This window comes from Cryptotermes secundus, unplaced genomic scaffold, assembly GCF_002891405.2.
Source record: "Cryptotermes secundus unplaced genomic scaffold, Csec_1.0 scaffold104, whole genome shotgun sequence".
NCBI classification, from domain to species: Eukaryota; Metazoa; Arthropoda; class Insecta; order Blattodea; family Kalotermitidae; genus Cryptotermes; species Cryptotermes secundus.
The window spans coordinates 49,548-67,232 of record NW_019722423.1 but is presented as its reverse complement, the minus strand read 5'-3'; the positions used below and the strand labels follow the sequence as shown (position 1 = coordinate 67,232).

Below are 17,685 nucleotides of genomic sequence, written 5' to 3'. Positions count from 1 at the left end.
CTAACTTTCGTTTGAAACAACGTTTAGGAGGCTGGACGCGATCTCCGTGCCATCTCCGGAGACAGGAGCTGGCCTCCTCGCCAGAGGACGGAGCCAGTTCCTCACAGCGCACAATGTTCAGAAATCTACGCCGTCAGCCCGAAATTCCAGATCCGATTTTGGTAATGCTTCTGACAGATTATCTGCCAGATCTGAACGTGTAAGAGTGCGTCTCTGAGGCAGCTGAGGCACCGTACAGCCTGATAGGGACCTGTAACAGTGTGCAGAACTGACTTTCCGTGACTGTACAGGGACATTTTATAGCTTACTGTATGTGTAGAGAGGCTGTAAAGCTATTTAGGTTCCTGCTGTCACCGTACAGCCTGATAGGGACCTGCAACAGTGTGCAGAACTGACTTTCCGTGACTGTACAGGGACATTTTATAGCTTACTGTATGTGTAGAGAGGCTGTAAAGCTATTTAGGTTCCTGCTGTCACCGTACAGCCTGATAGGGACCTGCAACAGTGTGCAGAACTGACTTTCCGTGACTGTACAGGGACATTTTATAGCTTACTGTATGTGTAGAGAGGCTGTAAAGCTATTTAGGTTCCTGCTGTCACCGTACAGCCTGATAGGGACCTGCAACAGTGTGCAGAACTGACTTTCCGTGACTGTACAGGGACATTTTATAGCTTACTGTATGTGTAGAGAGGCTGTAAAGCTATTTAGGTTCCTGCTGTCACCGTACAGCCTGATAGGGACCTGCAACAGTGTGTAGAACTGACTTTCCGTGACTGTACAGGGACATTTTATAGCTTACTGTAGGTGTAGAGAGGCTGTAAAGCTATTTAGGTTCCTGCTGTCACTGTACAGCCTGATAGGGACCTGCAATAGTTTGCAGAATCGCTCTTTTCGCTGACGTGTATGGGGGAGGTGTCACTTCAATGTATCGTCGCGGAAACATGGATTTTCAGAATCCCCTGGCCTGTTCATATAATGACTCAGCCACTGTTGCAGAACTTTAGAAAACAAACTTCAGTTGGTACGTGAATGTGATTGATTGGGCTTGAGCGTCAGCAGACAACGCGGGTTGATTGGGCTTCTCTGAATGCCCTCTAATCGTGTTGCCAGTGCAGTCACGTCCCAGATTAATTGACCGGCCTGTGGCCAGCTGTTGAGGTCATGTTTACAGTAACTCGACGCTCATTTTCGATTGTCAGCTCTTTTTTGTCTTCTGTGTGGGATCGAAATTCGAAGACAAGAATATTAAGTTCCAAACTTCTGTTTAAAAATCCCTACCAGAATAAATTGATATGGATGGGCCGTACGCTCGAGTGTCTTGAGTTCAATTCCAGAGTGATATTTTAGTTGTACTAATTACTTGATATATTAATGACATCGTTTCAAACGAAGAGGATGTATGTCATCAGAAATTACTGAGGGCCTATCCAAACTTTAATCTTCCCCACAGCAAATAAAAAGAAAAAGGGCGTTTGTGAAATATTATATTTCTTGAAAGCACGAAAGTTAAACAACTAGATTTAGAGCGAGTGTAAGGCCTCGCCATAGCTCAAGTGGTTAGTCGCTGGCTTCCCACCGCGGCGGCCCGGGTTCCATCCCAGGTCTGGTCAAGTGGGATTTGTGGAGTACTTCGGTTTCCCCTGCCAATCTTCACTCCACCAAATTCTCCATCATCATAATCACTCGGGGCAGGCCACAAAAGGCCAATCAGTGGCCGCCGTGCCGAGTGGACCCAGTTGGACTCCACCCCACACTAAGCGAATTTAAAATAAAATTATAGCGAGCGTAGTGCATGATGCATGCAAATTTTCTAACAGCAGATCATAGGCTCTGTACGTAATGCAGTTTTCATTTATTGTTTCACTTAAATAGTAGTAGTAATAATAATAATAATAATAATAATAATAATAATAATAATAATAATAATAATAATAATAATACATTTCTGTACTTCTTACTCTCATTCACTGTAGCCAAGCAACTATTCTCAGTACTTGACAACTAACTCCAAGCTGTAGTGTTCTGCGTAAGCTAATAGTTGCTCAGCTAGTCAAAACGTGAGAGCCCCACAGCGGTCGTCTGGCATGTAACGCCCTGTAAACCTGCAAAGATTTACTGACGTTTCGGTGAAATGTTTTGCCTCCATTTTCAGGATCGAAAGGAGCTTGCTGCTTGCTTCTTGCGGTTTGCGTTCGTGGTTTACTCTTCGACCATGAAGACGGAAGCAGTACTCTTCTCCGAAATGTTGGTAAACTGCTATCGCACTACACACATCCGGTAAGTCGTGCTAGACTCCTGGTTAGATCTCGTGACAGTCCCGAGACTTGCATATTGCTCAGGTAGCGTCTACACGAGCGCACAAAATGCGTCCGTTGTAACGAACGTCGTGACGTCCATTGTAGAAATAAACAAGAGAGGCGAATGCTACACTTTCTTCTGGCTCCATTGCAGACATAAGACTACGCACCACATTCCGCAACTGTGAGGTGTCCTCAGCAACGTCCTCAGCAAAATACGTTCGTTACAACGGACGCATTTTGTGCGCTCGTGTAGACGCTGCCTCATAAACTCGAATATTGATGTAAGGAATGGGAACGGGCGCAACGAGATTTGCATGACAGTAACATTCCCCCCCCCCTTGGCAGTACAGCCCCAGTGGGCCTAGGCCTACCTCCATGAACCTCTGACAGTAACATTACCAACAGCAAAAACTGATGTTTATAGCGGCCGTAGCAATCACATTATCTGCTAAGAAATGACGTCATTAGAACCAAACCACAAATCAGACATTTAAACGGAATGGCGGAAGATCAGAGAGAGATAGAACAAGGGACGTTAACAATACGTACGCTTATAGTATAACGAATGACAACACTTCCCGGTAAATTCAACTGCTGTTAGATCAGTTCCTCTTTAAGAGAGTTTAAAACTTTCCATAAACCGAACTTAGAATTACAATTACATAAATTATAAGTTACATATAAAAATTCTTCTCAGTTAAATTGTAGGAAATCTGTTATTGATATTGTCTGGTATATGAGTGACTATAGACGGGGTTTGGATTGGATTTATTGAACACTTTTTCTTATTGTTAGTGCCGTGGGACTATGTCCCTTGTACTGCAGCCACTTATGACCCATTGTACCAGCCCCAGATGATAGGTGAGGGTGATTGTGGAGCAATTGGTGGAATGAAGATTGGCGGGGGGTGATTGGATGTATAGATCCACATTTTTGTGACATCGGCACTAGTTGGAGGTGGGTGGTCAGCTTCACGCCCCGGCAGATTTACCCCAGGAAAGGTCCCCCGGTGCCCTCTTGATAGGAGGTTGGGTGGACCCCAGAGCCAGTCTGGACGGCGTGGAGAAAATTCTTGCACCTACCGGGACTCGAACTCCGACCCGTTGGCCGTTCAGCCCGTGGCCAGTGGGGCGACAGAGGCAGGCATGTAGCTAATGCGTAGCACCTAGGAGTCGAGTCTGTACACGAACCACGCGCCCCTGGGTGAGAGCCCGGGCAGAACATTTGCAGTTGATGAGGGATGACGCAAGAAGAGGAAGTGTCGGAAGTTGGCCCATAACCATAACAAGGTGGGTGGGTGGGGGATATCACGATAAGCAACAATGGGGCTAAGTAGCAACCCAGTGATCGGGCCTTGTCATCACATTAACTGAAAGTGCTTGATCTTTCAGAGCTTTCATATGACGTGTCTTCAAGGGTGTTTCCACAAACTCAAGTGGGAACGCCTAGACAGACACCTCTACTCACAGTGCTGAAAACATTCGGCAAAATAGCCCTCCCTGTTGTGGGACACGAATGTGTGACCACAGAGTTCTCGCACTGGACCGCACCCTGAACTCGTTCAAGCCATTCTCCCAGGTAGTGGATATGAATTCTATGTTGTGACGACGTCAAGTCTGGTCGAACGCGCCAGAGGAAACTTCTGATTCCATCTTTTAGGTTATAAAACTCTGAAGATGGAGGCATAATATTCTTCCCGAAGCGTTGGCAACTTCGTGCCAGACTACAAGGCGACACATCATGGAACACAGTACCGACAGTTCACTGAAGTTTACATTTTCAAAATCTGCTTTATTCATTCACTTTTTGTTTAGTTTTAGGTGATGTAACGGTGTCATCACGAACTTAAATTATGTAGCATGGAAATAACCTAATTATAGATCCATTTTAATACTGTCACGTGATTGCTATAGACGGGGTTTGGATTGATGAATGGATTTACTGACCACTTATACACACGACTCGGAACTACAAGTAATTACAGTACCACCGCTGATCTCCACAATTCGCCGCTAAGCATTTTCCAGCCTGCTGTGTCTTCACCAGCCGTTCCATGGCAACGGCTTCTAACAGTGGAGATTCTTCAGATTCAAGCGCTCAAGTTATTCCCGGCTGGCCACAGTCTCACAACTGACTCTCAGCTGACTAAACTCCAAGTTATAATCGCTCCTCTATCACTGGGGTGATCAACAGAGGTTTTTTCTTGTTCTAATGCAAGTTTGAGAATAAGCTAATTCTTACATGCAAGAACAGGCCTATGTCTCACTGACTTGTTCATAACCTCCAACTGTGAAACGATTAAATTTCTAACTAATAAACTTAATTAAATTTAAATGGGAGCATGGCAGTGGTGCGGTTACAAAGTCAAAGTCAAAGTCGCATTACGACTGACGGTCAGTCAGTCAGTAAGTCTTGGTTTTGAGCCCCATCTGGGGCTTATGACCAGATATTTATTACTCTTCGACAGTTACGGTCTTGTTTTTGTGGGGCGGCCTCTCTGACGAGAGGACGGGTCTGTCTTTTCTATATGCTGCTGGTCCTTGCCAGAGCAGTCTTTCTCGGGTCTGATTCTCTTGGGACTCGCTACCATATTTTACTGTCTCAAATTTGAGACTTCCCTTTTTGTCGCCTCCTACGACTCGTAGGGTCACGGTGGAGGTATTCGACCGCGACTCCACTCGGGCTTTAATCGGTGCGGTTAGTCAAAATCCAAGTCACATTGCGACTGACGGTCAGTCAGTCAGTAAGTCTTGGTGTCGAGCCTCACCTGGGGCTCATGACCAGATATTTATTACTGTTTGGCATTTACGGTCTTGTCTTTGTGGGGCGCCATCTCTGACGAGAGGACGGGTCTGTCTTTTCTATATGGTGCTGGTCCTTGCCAGCGCAGTCTTTCTCGGGTCCGAGTCTCTTGGGACTCGCGGCCATATTTAACTGTCTCAGATTTGAGACTTCCCTTTCGTCGCCTCCTACGACTCGCAGAGTCACGGTGGAGGTATTCGACCCCGCCTCCACACGGGGAGGGTGCGGTTACAGAATGTCGTCTCACGTATAACCTCTCGGCACGGACCACGTAGAAAACACGTCTATTCCATTGTTGTAGTCAAACTGTTGCATTATTAAGAATCTGTTGCCTAGCAATGGGAACGTGTTTACGCAGCCGCTGCACAGAAACCCATCTCGCGGTCGTTACATAGCAACAGTAATACCGGCTACAATACTATTATCGATATATGAGGTGCAGTCAAATGAAAACGGGTCAGAAGCCAAAACATATTAAAGAGAATTTATTACCTCAAAAGTAATCTCCAAAACTGTTAATACGTTTATGCCACTGGGAGATAAGACGGTCAGTCCCATCCTTGAAAAAGCTTGTGGGCTGCCTACGGAACCACATCCTTACCCAGCCACACATGTCTTCGTCCGATGCAAACCCATGTCCACGAATGTCTCTCTTCAGGTCTCCAGAAATGTGAAAATCACATGGGGAGAGATCTGGGCTGTAGGGGTAATGTTGAAGCACTTCCCAACCAAATCTCTGTAGCCTATTCCTCACAGAGTTGGCAGTATGGGGGCGCGCATTATCATGAAGAAGGGTATTGCCGTTCGATAGCATTCCAGGGCATTTTGACTTTATGGCACGTCTCAGTTTCTGCACAAAGTGTCTTCATAGCGCTGTGCACTGATTGTGGCCCCAAGCTCGAGAAATTCGACAGGCAGAGGGCCCTTGCAGTCGAAGAATGTCATCATCACTTAAGAGGAACTTGTGTGTACGGCTTTGGATTTCTTCGGTGGAGGAGAATTCACGTGTTTCCACTGTTGGTTCTGCCGTTTGCTCTCGGATTCAAAATGGTGGCACCAAGTTTCGTCCCCAGTGGCAATACGGGACAGAAAAGCATACTCTTCCTCATGGTATTGTTGCAAGTGACCCAGTGATGCAGCCATTCTCTGACTCTTCTATTCCTCTTCAAATCAAAATGCAGTTAATATGTATTTCTCTTTTCATTAACCTACCCATATTAGCCTACTTGTCACTTCAGCCCGAATTTCCTTGTTTGTGTGGCCCTAATGCAGGCTCCCAAGTTACGGCGTCTGCGTATCACGTTTCTTTTTCGTACAAGCGAAGATACAAGCAGCAGCAGTTACGGCCCCTCGTTACGGACTGCTGCGTGCGCATCTGGAAGGGCGTACTACTGGCCGTGTTTGCTTGGTTTTCTTCCAGTCCTCAAGCATACGTGTACGCTGAGACGTTTCCCACGTTCTAAGTTTCCGCTGCGTACTTCTCATGCATCCCTCCAGACCTAAATTCATGAAGATCAAACCCCTCTGCCACCAAATTATTTTCAAATTATAGAATTCACCCTCACACTCTCGCCATGTTCATGACACTGATGAACAACATGAACAGGGCTCGGATCCTTTCTGTTCAGCACGTCATACATTACCTTCAATTCCGGTGTGCGGTCAGCACGCCTGCTTCGTGTACGGAACGCATCGGGATCGAATCTACGGCAGGTTTTGGCCTATTTGTGGAAGAGGTATTGTCTCTTTTCTTAACGTGGTACCTCGCCATGAAGACGTTTCGAGGAGTGGAAAAAAGTTCCATATGTTCCTAACCTCGGCACTGGAGGAAGATGAATGATCAGCTTCGTGGCCCGGAAGGTTTAGTCTGGGGGAAAGGCACCCAGTACCCATCAGATAGATAGCGTAGTCGGTTGTGGCATTATGTTACAAGCAGGAAGGTCGCGGGTTCGGTTCCCGATTAGGTCATTGGATTTTTGGATTGACCTAATCCTTCCTGCCGCGCTATGGTCCTGGGGTCGACTCATTCTCTAACCGAAACGACCACCTGGGTATAAAGGGAGGCCGGCGCGTAAGGCTGACAACCTCACCGCCGATTGTCTAGAAAATGTGGAAGCCTCGACGTCTCACGGCCTGTTACAGGTCCCAGGGCCGGACTGGACGCTATGCAGGGGAGGAACAATGTCTTGCTCCCGTCGACAATGGTTCGAAACAACGCGGCCTCATCTGACACGCCAGCGATTGTTGTGCTGTGTGACAGTCGGTTGCAGTCGATGTTTTCACAACTGCGCTGCCCTCATGTTCAGTCCACACGTATGAATTACAAACCATTTGCTTTGTAATCTCGTTTCCTTTTGTTTTACACATTTTCGCTTCATCATTGTTTATGGGCGGGTTGCATCTCCACTCGCCAGAATAATGTGGGCCATGATATTCAGTTTGACAGTAAGCAGAGCCCTGAGCCCACAGCACTCGTATTGATTTCATTGCTAGGGAACGTAATCACATGGACGTGTGTCTGTCTGTAATAGGGTAGGACGAATAGACTTGTTTTACTGTTGCGATCAACCATTTAAAGCTACTATACGTACCAACCGCTTTAACATGCTAAAACTCTGCATTCTACCCACAGATTGTGTTTGTGTGTTCCGTAGGGTTCTCACAATAAACAGCGACACTTCCCCTAAACGCATTGTCCGGTTGGGCTTTGTGGCGGAGACGTAGTGTGTTTTCTGTGAGGTACGAACTGAATCTCTATATTATTTGTGTGTTCCATAGGGTTCTCAGAATAAACAGCGACTCTTCCTCTGAACAGCATTAACCGGTTGGGCTCTGTAGCGGAGACGTGATGTGTTTCCTGTGAGGTACGCACTGAAATCTTGTATATTATTTAGGTCTTTAAAGGTTCCCCGCGTGGAGGCGGTATCGAATACCTCCACCTGAGACAGCCAACCAGCAGCGACTGTAAACGACAGACCCGTCCTCTTGTTAGAGAGGGCGCACCACATCAACAAACCTGCAACTGTCTGACAAACTGGCCTACTGACAGCCGGTCATAACATAACTCTGAGTTGCCTTTGAGTCTTTGAAGGGTTAACGTCTGTACAATCGTTGAGTCGCTTAGGCGGAGTCTGACGTAGCCGCCTTGAAGGGCAGTAGATTTCGGACTGATAGCGGATTCTGAATATGTGTGTGAAACTTGGTCTCTGACATTAAGGGAGGAACATAGACTGAGGGTGTTTGAGAACAGGGTCTTGAGGAGAATATTTGGACCGAAGAGAGATGAAGTGACAGGAAGATGGAGAGAACTGCGTAATGAGGAGCTTCATAACTTGTACTCTTCTCCGAGTACATTTAGAATGATCAATTCAAGCAGGATGAGCTGGGCAGGGCATGTAACACGAATGGGAGAGACGATGAATGCATATAGGATATTGGTGAGAAAGCCAGAAGGAAAGAGACCACTGGGAAGACCAAGGTGTAGGTGGGTGGACAATATTAAAATGGATCTTAGAGAGATAGGATGGGATGGAATGGATTAGATTGGTCTGGCCCAGGATAGGGACCAGTGGAGGTCTCTTGTGAACACGGTAATGAACCTTCGGGTTCCATAAAATTCTGGGAAATTCTTGAGTAGCTGCAGAATTTGCGGCTCCTCAGGAATGGCTCAGCTCCATGAGTAAGTAAGTAAGCGGAATATGAAAGGCTTTAGGTCTTCAGATTGCAGATTGCAGATCACAGGAGACGCAGCACCGTCACACGGGCACGGGGGGTCAGTTTGCTGGGAGCAGACCGGTCTAGAAAAAAGGGACATCAGACATCAGGCCCGAGGTACACCCACATTTCAAGTTAAATGTTGAAATTTGAAATTGAAGACCACAAAGCAGCGTTCTTAACTGATTAATATAAAGGTAAGGTAAAGTTGTCCCTGTGCTAAACTAATTAAACACTACTCCATGAAGGCATATCTGGTAGTGGATGTATAGAACCAAGTATTCTTGACTAGTTGGAGGTGAGTTTTCAGCTTCACGCCACTGTCGCTTTACCCCCGAGGATAGGAAGCTGGGTGGACCCCAGAGTCGGCTGGACGACGTAGAGAAGAGAAAATTCTTAATCCTATTGGGACTCGAACTCCGACCCTTCCGTCGCCCAGTCCCGCAGCCAGTCGCTATACTGACTACATGGAAATTCACTGAAGAAATAATTGCTTAGCCTGACAGAGGAAATGCATTGAACCAATTTATTGCTACTGTCACGTTTTTGGCCAGTTTCTTTATGAACTTACTAAGTAATGAGTTCGTACCTCACAGGAAACACATTACATCTCCGCTACAAAGCCCAACCGGTTAATGCTGTTTAGGGAAACAGTCGCTGTTTATTGTGAGAACCATACGGAACACATTCAGGAGCTGGAAGTGGCACAGTTTATGGAACCTGACGGTTCATTTGTATGCTGACAAGGGTCTCTGTCCTGAACCGGACGAATCAAGCTCACACTCTCTCACATTTCTTTAAGAACAATTTTAATCTTATCCTCTCTCAACGCCTAGGTCTTTCAAGTGTCTCTTTCCTTCAGGCACTCCTACAATACGCTGTAACGTAGGTGGTTGAGGCATTTTGCTACAAGCTGGAAGGTCGCGGGTTCGATTCCCGATGAGGCCATTGGATTTTTCAATTGACCCAATCCTTCAAGCCGCACTATGGCCCTGGGGTCGACTCAGCCTCTAACAGAAATGAGTACCAGGAATATTCCTGGGGGGTAAAGAGCCGCCGGCGCGTAAGGCTGACAACCTCATCCCCACCTGTGAGCTGATTGTCTAGAAAATGTGGGAGCCTCGACGTCTTACAACCTTATGGACCTCCAGGGCCTGTTACAGGGATAGCTTTGCCCTCTTAACATTTTTTTACGCCTAGGAATTTCAGGTGGTCTCTTTCCTTCAGGTACTCCAATTTTTGTACATTAGGCATGTTCCTCAAGAATACATGAAGAGACACATCTGTGATTTGTTTTCTCGTTCTCCACCTCCCTTTTCTTCTTCCTTCATATCGTCTCTTATTCTCTTTCTCTGTAGCTTCGTACTTTTCCCTTGTTTCTAACTGGTCCTGCTTCTTACCTCTTTTTCTCTGCTCTTCCTTCATGTGACCCGTGCACCTGTGTGCCCAGAGTCAACGCAGCAGTGCATGGCGCTCAATATTGCGCCTGTGTGGCCAGAGAGTCAACGCAGCAGTGCATGGCGGCCAATATTGCGCCTGTGTGGCCAGAGAGTCAACGCAGCAGCGCATGGCGGTCAATATTGCGCCTGTGTGGCCAAAGAGTCAACGCAGCAGTGCATGGCGGCCAATATTGCGCCTGTATGGCGAGAGAGTCAACGCAGCAGTGCATGGCGGCCAATACTGCGCCTGTGTGGCCAGAGAGTCAACGCAGCAGTGGATGGCGGCCAATATTGCGCCTGTGTGGCCAGAGTCAACGCAGCAGTGCATGGCGGCCAATATTGCGCCTGTGTGGCCAGAGAGTTAACGCAGCAGTGCATGGCGACTGCTTGGCCTCTCCATATGCTTCCAGTTAAGAGGCCGTGGTGCTCGGGCTCGTTCGGTTCGATACCAACGAAGCAAATTCCGTCCGGAGATGAACGACGATGCAGGAGTGCCTCAGCCCGGAATGCGCATGCTGGAAGGTGAATTATGTCCCGGCGTCCAGTGACTTCAGTAGTTGGCACGACTGCTCAAAACATACGTGAGAACATTGTGAGAGCACCGGTGACTTCAGCCGATACAACGTTCCGTACGGTTCTGTGCGGGTTGCAGATCTCGCCCCAGAAGCTTCAGCCTATGTGGAGGACTTCCGACTGGCTCGCTGCAGAACGCGCGGGGGGCCGCAACCGACGTTTCCCTTATTCATTTCTTGTACGCGCAGTCTCCACTGGTACCGCCATACCGCCTCAGCTATCCGGCTCCAATATTTGGTAGGCGTGGGTAAATAATTCCTTTATTACAATTATTGTATTTCTGGATATTAACCATCATCCTGCTTGTATTTAAAACAACACACAGCGTTTCGGAGGCTGGATTCTGTCACCGTCTTCATCTTCATCCTTTCTCCGAAACAAACAGGACGATGGATAATATACAGCAATACAATAATTGTATTAATATATGTACTGATTCCTTTCCTCAAAATCCAGGGAGGGGAGGCAGATGTCTGCGTTGCCCCTCCCTCCGCCCCCAGGTTCCGAAAAAAACTGGTGAATATCAAACCCCAGGAGCCAGAATTGTTGGGATGTGAATGAAATTTTGCAGACAGCGTGTCTGAAACCACGATATTGGCTTTGCGGTTGTTCAACTGGAGCAGATGTCCACTTTTCTCATAGGAGAACATCCGTAGCCGCCGAATTGCCCTAAATAAGTACTTTGCACTTTCATGTACCTTGGTGAGAAAGCCTGGGAAAGATTGTCACAGGGTTGCAGCGATGAGCTGGGGTGTAGAAAAAACTTTGTTATCCAGTGAATGACATTTGTTATTGTTTAGTGGTTAGTTTTGGAAGACGTTCAAGACCTGTAAAACTTGGGCCCTTACCTTTCGGTCTCTCTGTTCTTACAGAAATGAAAAGCAGATACTGTCATGCATTGAGGTTCAGTCTGTCCCTCATGCAAAGACGCGTCACAATTTTTTGTGTTCAAGAGGTCGCAACAGTTACCTTTGGCCTGTTCGCACACAAAGTTGGTACAACTGAAAAGTTTTGTGGTTGCCTACTGCCCACCTGACTATTCTGTGTGAGAAGTATTGTGGACACAATCAGATTGCAGGTGAAACCACGAGACCTAGCTGCCCTTAAGGGCTCCCGCATGTTTACAGCAACGGTTTCAGTACTATGTGGCGTAACTTTCCCTCCTTCGCATTTCTTAAAAAATCGAAAAAAGTGGCAGCGTGTATCAAAATTAGTTACCGTAAACCGGGGTCATTTTCTGACACTTAACTGTCCCGTTTAATTTTACATCTTACACCATAACAGTTCGCAGCTCTGTCACAAAGTCACACCAGTTTATGGGCCATTGTACGAATATGAGGCGTAAGTTGGACATCGCCCGTTTTCTGAGGTGTAGTACACACACATATGACGTTTAGGGAGTTTACTCCAGTCTTCAGACGATCGGTTATCATCATAATAAGCGTGACATCTCTGCAGCTCACCCTGCTTGCTCTGGCACTCAGTTCTGGGCCCACATGTTATCGAATGTTGCGTCAAGGCGGACGTTTAACGCTGTCTCCTACTATTAAAAAAAGGTGAAGTTGTCTCTGTGCTTAACTAATTAAGCCGTATGGGGAGCGGATGTGTAGATCCACATTTTCGTGACCTCGGCACTAGCTGGAGGTGAAAGGTCAGCTTCACGTCCCGGCCGCTTTACCCCCGGGGAAAGAGCCCCTTGTACCCATTAGGTATATAGGAGGTTGGGTGGACCCCAGAGCCGGTCTGGAAGACTTGGAGAAGAGAAAATTCTTGACGCTGCCGGGACTCGAACTCCAACCCCTCGATCGTCCAGCCCGTACCCAATCGCCACACTGACTACGCTATCCCGGCTCCTTCTTCCACTATTTTTTTTCCCTTGGCACTACAGCCCCAGTGGGCCTAGGCCTACCTCGATTAACTTCTCCGTTCATTTCGGTTTTTCTAGATCTTACACATTCGGGAGGACTCCTTGGGCGTGTGACTAGCTCGTCACAAGGCCTCTACCTGTAGACAAACAGAAAAACGCACACACACACAAATTGAACATCCATGCCCTGAGTGGGATTCCAACCCACGATCCCGGTTTCTAAGCGAGCGAAGACAGTACATGCCTTAGACCGCTCGGCTACCGTGACCGGCTCTTCCACTATTAACACGCACAAATAATCAATCGTAATCGTAATGACTTTAGAACATGCCATTAAGAAAGTCCAGGGAACCAGGTGGGACTGAAGTTAAACCGGACACATCAGCTGTTGGTCTATGCTGATGATGTCAATCTGCTGGGTGATAATGTAGATACCATAAGGAAAACATAGGAACTTCAATTGATGCTAGTAAGGAGGTTGGTCTAGAAGTAAACACAGAGAAAACTAAGTATATGTTGCTGTCTCGTCACCAAAATGCAAGGCAAAATCATGACATGAAGATAGGTAACAGATGTTTTGAAAATGTGGCACAGTTCAGATATTTGGGAACAACGATAACAGATCGAAACCTGATTCAGGAGGAAATTAAGAGGAGATTGAACTCGGGTAATGCTTGCTATCATTCAATCCAGAACCTTTTGTCTTCTCGTCTGCTGTCCAAAAACATAGAAATTAGAATATACAAAACTATAATTTTGCCTGTTCTGTATGGGTGTGAAACTGGGTCTCTGACATTAAGGGAAGAACATAGACTGAGGGTGTTTGAGAACAGGGTGTTGAGGAGAATATTTGGATCGAAGAGAGATGAAGTGACGGGAGGTTGGAGAAAACTGCATAATGAGGAGCTTCATAACTTGTTCTCTTCTCCAAGTATAATTAGAATGATTACGTCAAGGAGGATGAGGTGGGCATGGCATGTAGCATGAATGAGAAAGACTAGGAATGCATGTAGGATATTGGTGGGAAAGCCAGAAGAGACCAGTAGGATGATCAACACGTACGTGTGTGGATATTATTAAACTGGAGGTTAGAGAGATGGGATGGGATGGTATGGACTGGATCGATCTGGCTCAGGATAGGGACCAGTGGGGGGGGCTCTTGTGAGCACAGTAATGAACCTTCGGGCTCCATAAAATGTTGAGAAGTTTTTCAGTAGCTGCAGAACCGGCGGTTTCTCAAGAAGAGCTCAGCTCCATGGAGTTAGTTAACGTAATGACAGTGAGAAATAGAACCGTTACAGAACTTTTTTATCGTACAGTGTGTAGCATATATGGAGGCCTGCGGAAGGATTAGTTTCGAAGACTGGGACTGAACCCGAGCCATCTGTATACGTGGCTACTCCGGTAATTGTTCTGACTGTCATTCTGGAGTTGCTGTGCCCACATAGTGACCGGGAGACCTACCACCGAGAATGAGGCTCTTGATGAATTCCTCGAATCCCTGCATACAAGTGCCGGAGTAGTATCACGACCACTTCAATGCACATTCTCTTGAATGCATTAATTCGGGGCTATTGCCACGCAATCTAACCTACTAACAGCGTTCTGTCTTGTTCTGTAACCTGTGCTTAATGATTGCCTAAACGTCTGACAATGTTCGTTTGTCCGTCAGTGTGACAAAACACCTCCAAAGATGGGAGTAGCACCTCCCGAAACGCCGTGCACATAAAATATACCCCAGAAAAAGAAATGTGCAACATTATACTGGGAAAAACATACGTCAAGCTGATTAAAGCCAAAATAAATTGAACCTGTCAATTAGCGCATGAAATGCCCAGTTGAAAATTGTGACTGGGATAGGTCTAAAAAAATTAATTTTTAAATTCGCTTAGTGGGGGGTGGAGTCCAACTGGGTCTACTCGAAACGGAGGCCATTGATTAGCCTATTGTAGCCTGCCCCGGGTGATTATGATGACGGAGAATTTGGTGGAATGACGATTGGCAGGGGAAACCGAAGTACTCAGAGAAAACTCGCCCCCAGCTCCACTTTGTCCACCACAAATCCCACTTCACCAGACCCGGGATCGAACCCGGGCCACCGCGGTGGGAAGCCAGCGACTAACCGCTTGAGCTATAGCGCGGCCTAGGGATAGGCCTAACTCTGCTTTCATGAGTCTGTACTGTCAGACGGTAGGCCAGGCATCCACATGCGACTTGCAGTAGGCCCTCAGCCTAACCTGTAAAATCTCCGCGAGGAATTGGGCCGACCCACCGTAGCACAACCAACATCACGATCACCTCCACTCCCCTCCCTGTCCTCAGCTCTGGGCCTACTGCGCACAAGTGAGATTCTTGCAGACAGCACATTCCTCCGAAACGTCGGTGACTATCCCGTGTGTGTTGATTCGTTCTCATGATACTTAACTATGGGTTGTAAGGCCGCGTAGTTCGGAAACAGCCAGACGTCTCGGAGGAAGATATAGCCTCCATCTTCAAGGTGGAAGAGTAAGCCAAAGAAGGAAACCAAACAGAAGCAGCTGGCTAGCTCAGCTGGCTTCTTGCTAGGCTTGGAGGCGACGTGTTCCTCCGAAACTTTGGGTTCTGTCCGACTTACACGTCGTTAAACTCCAGACTGTCCGCAACGCGAAACAGAAAGAATGAACCAAGTTTATTAAGCATACGGTATGCATTCAGGCACAAATGCAGTACAATCGCTGTCCTCCACATCATCCTTGTATCTATGGAGCGGCTATAGTGACTGGGCTTCGGGTTGTACCACCGAGGAACCTCGCTTCAATTCCCGGCAGGAGTAAAAATTATCTTCTCCGTAACGTCTGGGGCCCACCCAGCGACCTACACTACGGTACTTGGGGTTAAGCGCAAGGGGCGTGAAACTGACCACTCACCTCTATCTCTTGCTGAGGTTAAGAAGGGTGAAGTTATACCTCCTATTCCTCACAAGCCGTCATGACGAGGCGCTCAATTAAAAGCACAGAGATAACGTCGCCTTTTACCTGTTCACAATACGAACCGTGTGACGTGTCATATCTCAGTGATAGGCCCCACTACACAACATTGTTACAGTCGCCCCTCCATTTTGAAATCGTGAAGTGATATGAAAGGAAAGGTCCCTTCACTGCAATTGTCCTGTGGTCCTGACAATGAATCACATATGTCCAGCCAATAGCGAGACTGTTCCCACGTGGTCATGCTGGTTTTATGATGTGGCAGGTTGGCTGTAAGCCACGCCTTCCCCAGTTGTTACGCTCCACCCAACCTGGGCACCCGAGTCCCCGAGTGACGGGTCGCCATCGCTCCGCCGACCAATGAGATTCATGGCCGAAGTTGAGCTGAAGGTTTGCAGCGGAGCCGAGCTAGGACCGTCAAATGCGAACGGATCTTCGCAGGAATAAGTCGATGTTAGCGTAGTTGGGTTACAACCCTCCCCACCCAGTTGTCACTTTTGGTGTTCTGACAGTTATAGGGTAATAAAAGTTGTCGGTGCGTCGCCAGTGTCTGTGGGCTCCGGTTCAAGCCCCAGTAAAGTACTTTGGCTTTAAATAAATTAAGTAAAGTTCAAGAGCCGTGCAGCTGCGGCAAGTGAACCGACTCGTGTGCGAAATGTTCACTCGTTTGTTACAGAGAGCTGTTGAAATTTAAGGGAAGTATTTCAGTTGAAGCATTAGGGACTATGAATATAGGTAACAAAGTTGTTGCTGTGATATGAAGAAGAGATTGTCCGGTCGTGCAGCCTTGGGACAGTGAACAAGGCAACTGTGTTGGCTTCGCATCGCGCCTCGCTCCAAGAATAGCGCGCGCGGCCCCTCCATGTTGGCCGGTCCTCCTGCTGGCAGCGGGGGCCTGCTGCAACAGATGACGCCCGAGTTACCAAGCAGCGTCGCGATGCATCACTACCAGCAGTCAGCACCGCAGCATTCACCGCCGCCCGGAGCGAGCATGAGTCCACTGTTGCCTAGTTTCGGGTTTACTCAAGAACAGGTGGCTTGTGTGTGCGAAGTGCTGCAGCAATCTGGCAATATCGAGCGGCTGGGACGATTTCTGTGGTCACTTCCGGCCTGTGAGAAACTGCACAAGAACGAGAGTGTTCTCAAAGCAAAGGCTATTGTCGCGTTCCATCGAGGGAACTTCAAGGAACTGTACCGCGTTCTGGAGAGCAACCAGTTCTCTCCTCACAACCACCCCAAGTTACAAGCACTGTGGCTCAAGGCTCACTACGTGGAAGCGGAGAAGTTGCGAGGACGGGCACTGGGGGCAGTGGGCAAATACAGGGTCCGACGGAAGTTCCCGCTGCCGAGAACCATCTGGGACGGAGAGGAGACGAGTTACTGCTTCAAGGAGAAGTCAAGGTCAGTCCTCAGGGACTGGTACACGCACAACCCCTACCCTAGCCCTCGGGAGAAGAGGGAGCTCGCCGAAGCGACGGGCCTCACCACGACGCAGGTGTCCAATTGGTTCAAGAACCGACGTCAGCGCGACAGAGCGGCCGAGCAGAAAGACGGGTGAGTACCCTATTAACGCATTGCAGATTTCTTTCCAACGGATTTATCGTTTTGCATGAGGTCGTTTGGCCCGAAAGTTGAGGTCAGTCGGTAGGCCGAGGGAAGGCAGCCGGTGTACCAAAACAGAGACTGACTGTTTTCGTGATCCCTCCACCTCACCGAAAAACCACCACCACTACTACTTACCAGTATATTCACGGGGCGTGATTGGTTGCGTCGGTGCCTGTTCCCTCTGTGTCATGCCGACACGGATTATGAATTTGTTTCCGTTTATAAGATGGTGAGGTTCAGGACGCCCTAAGGTACCTAAGGGTACCAAGTGTTTAAAGGAGGTTTGGCTAATGCACGTAATATAAAATTGAATAAAGCCACTGCAGAATTTTACGACACGTTAATTCATCCTACAACATGTAACGTTTCCAAGTAAATTGATTTATCTTAATCAGTTCAGACCTGAAATTGTGTTCCA

At 47.6% G+C, this 17,685-nt stretch overlaps 1 protein-coding gene across 1 annotated transcript; it reads left to right on the top strand.

Annotated features, from left to right (window-relative positions):
* Positions 1-16,060: 16,060 nt before the first annotated feature.
* Positions 16,061-17,216, top strand: LOC111861273 (homeobox protein six1b; the record flags this gene model as incomplete). Its single annotated transcript, XM_023845706.2, has 1 exon — positions 16,061-17,216. A coding segment is annotated over exon 1 (692 nt), but the record flags the coding sequence as incomplete, so codon positions are not given.
* Positions 17,217-17,685: the final 469 nt, after the last annotated feature.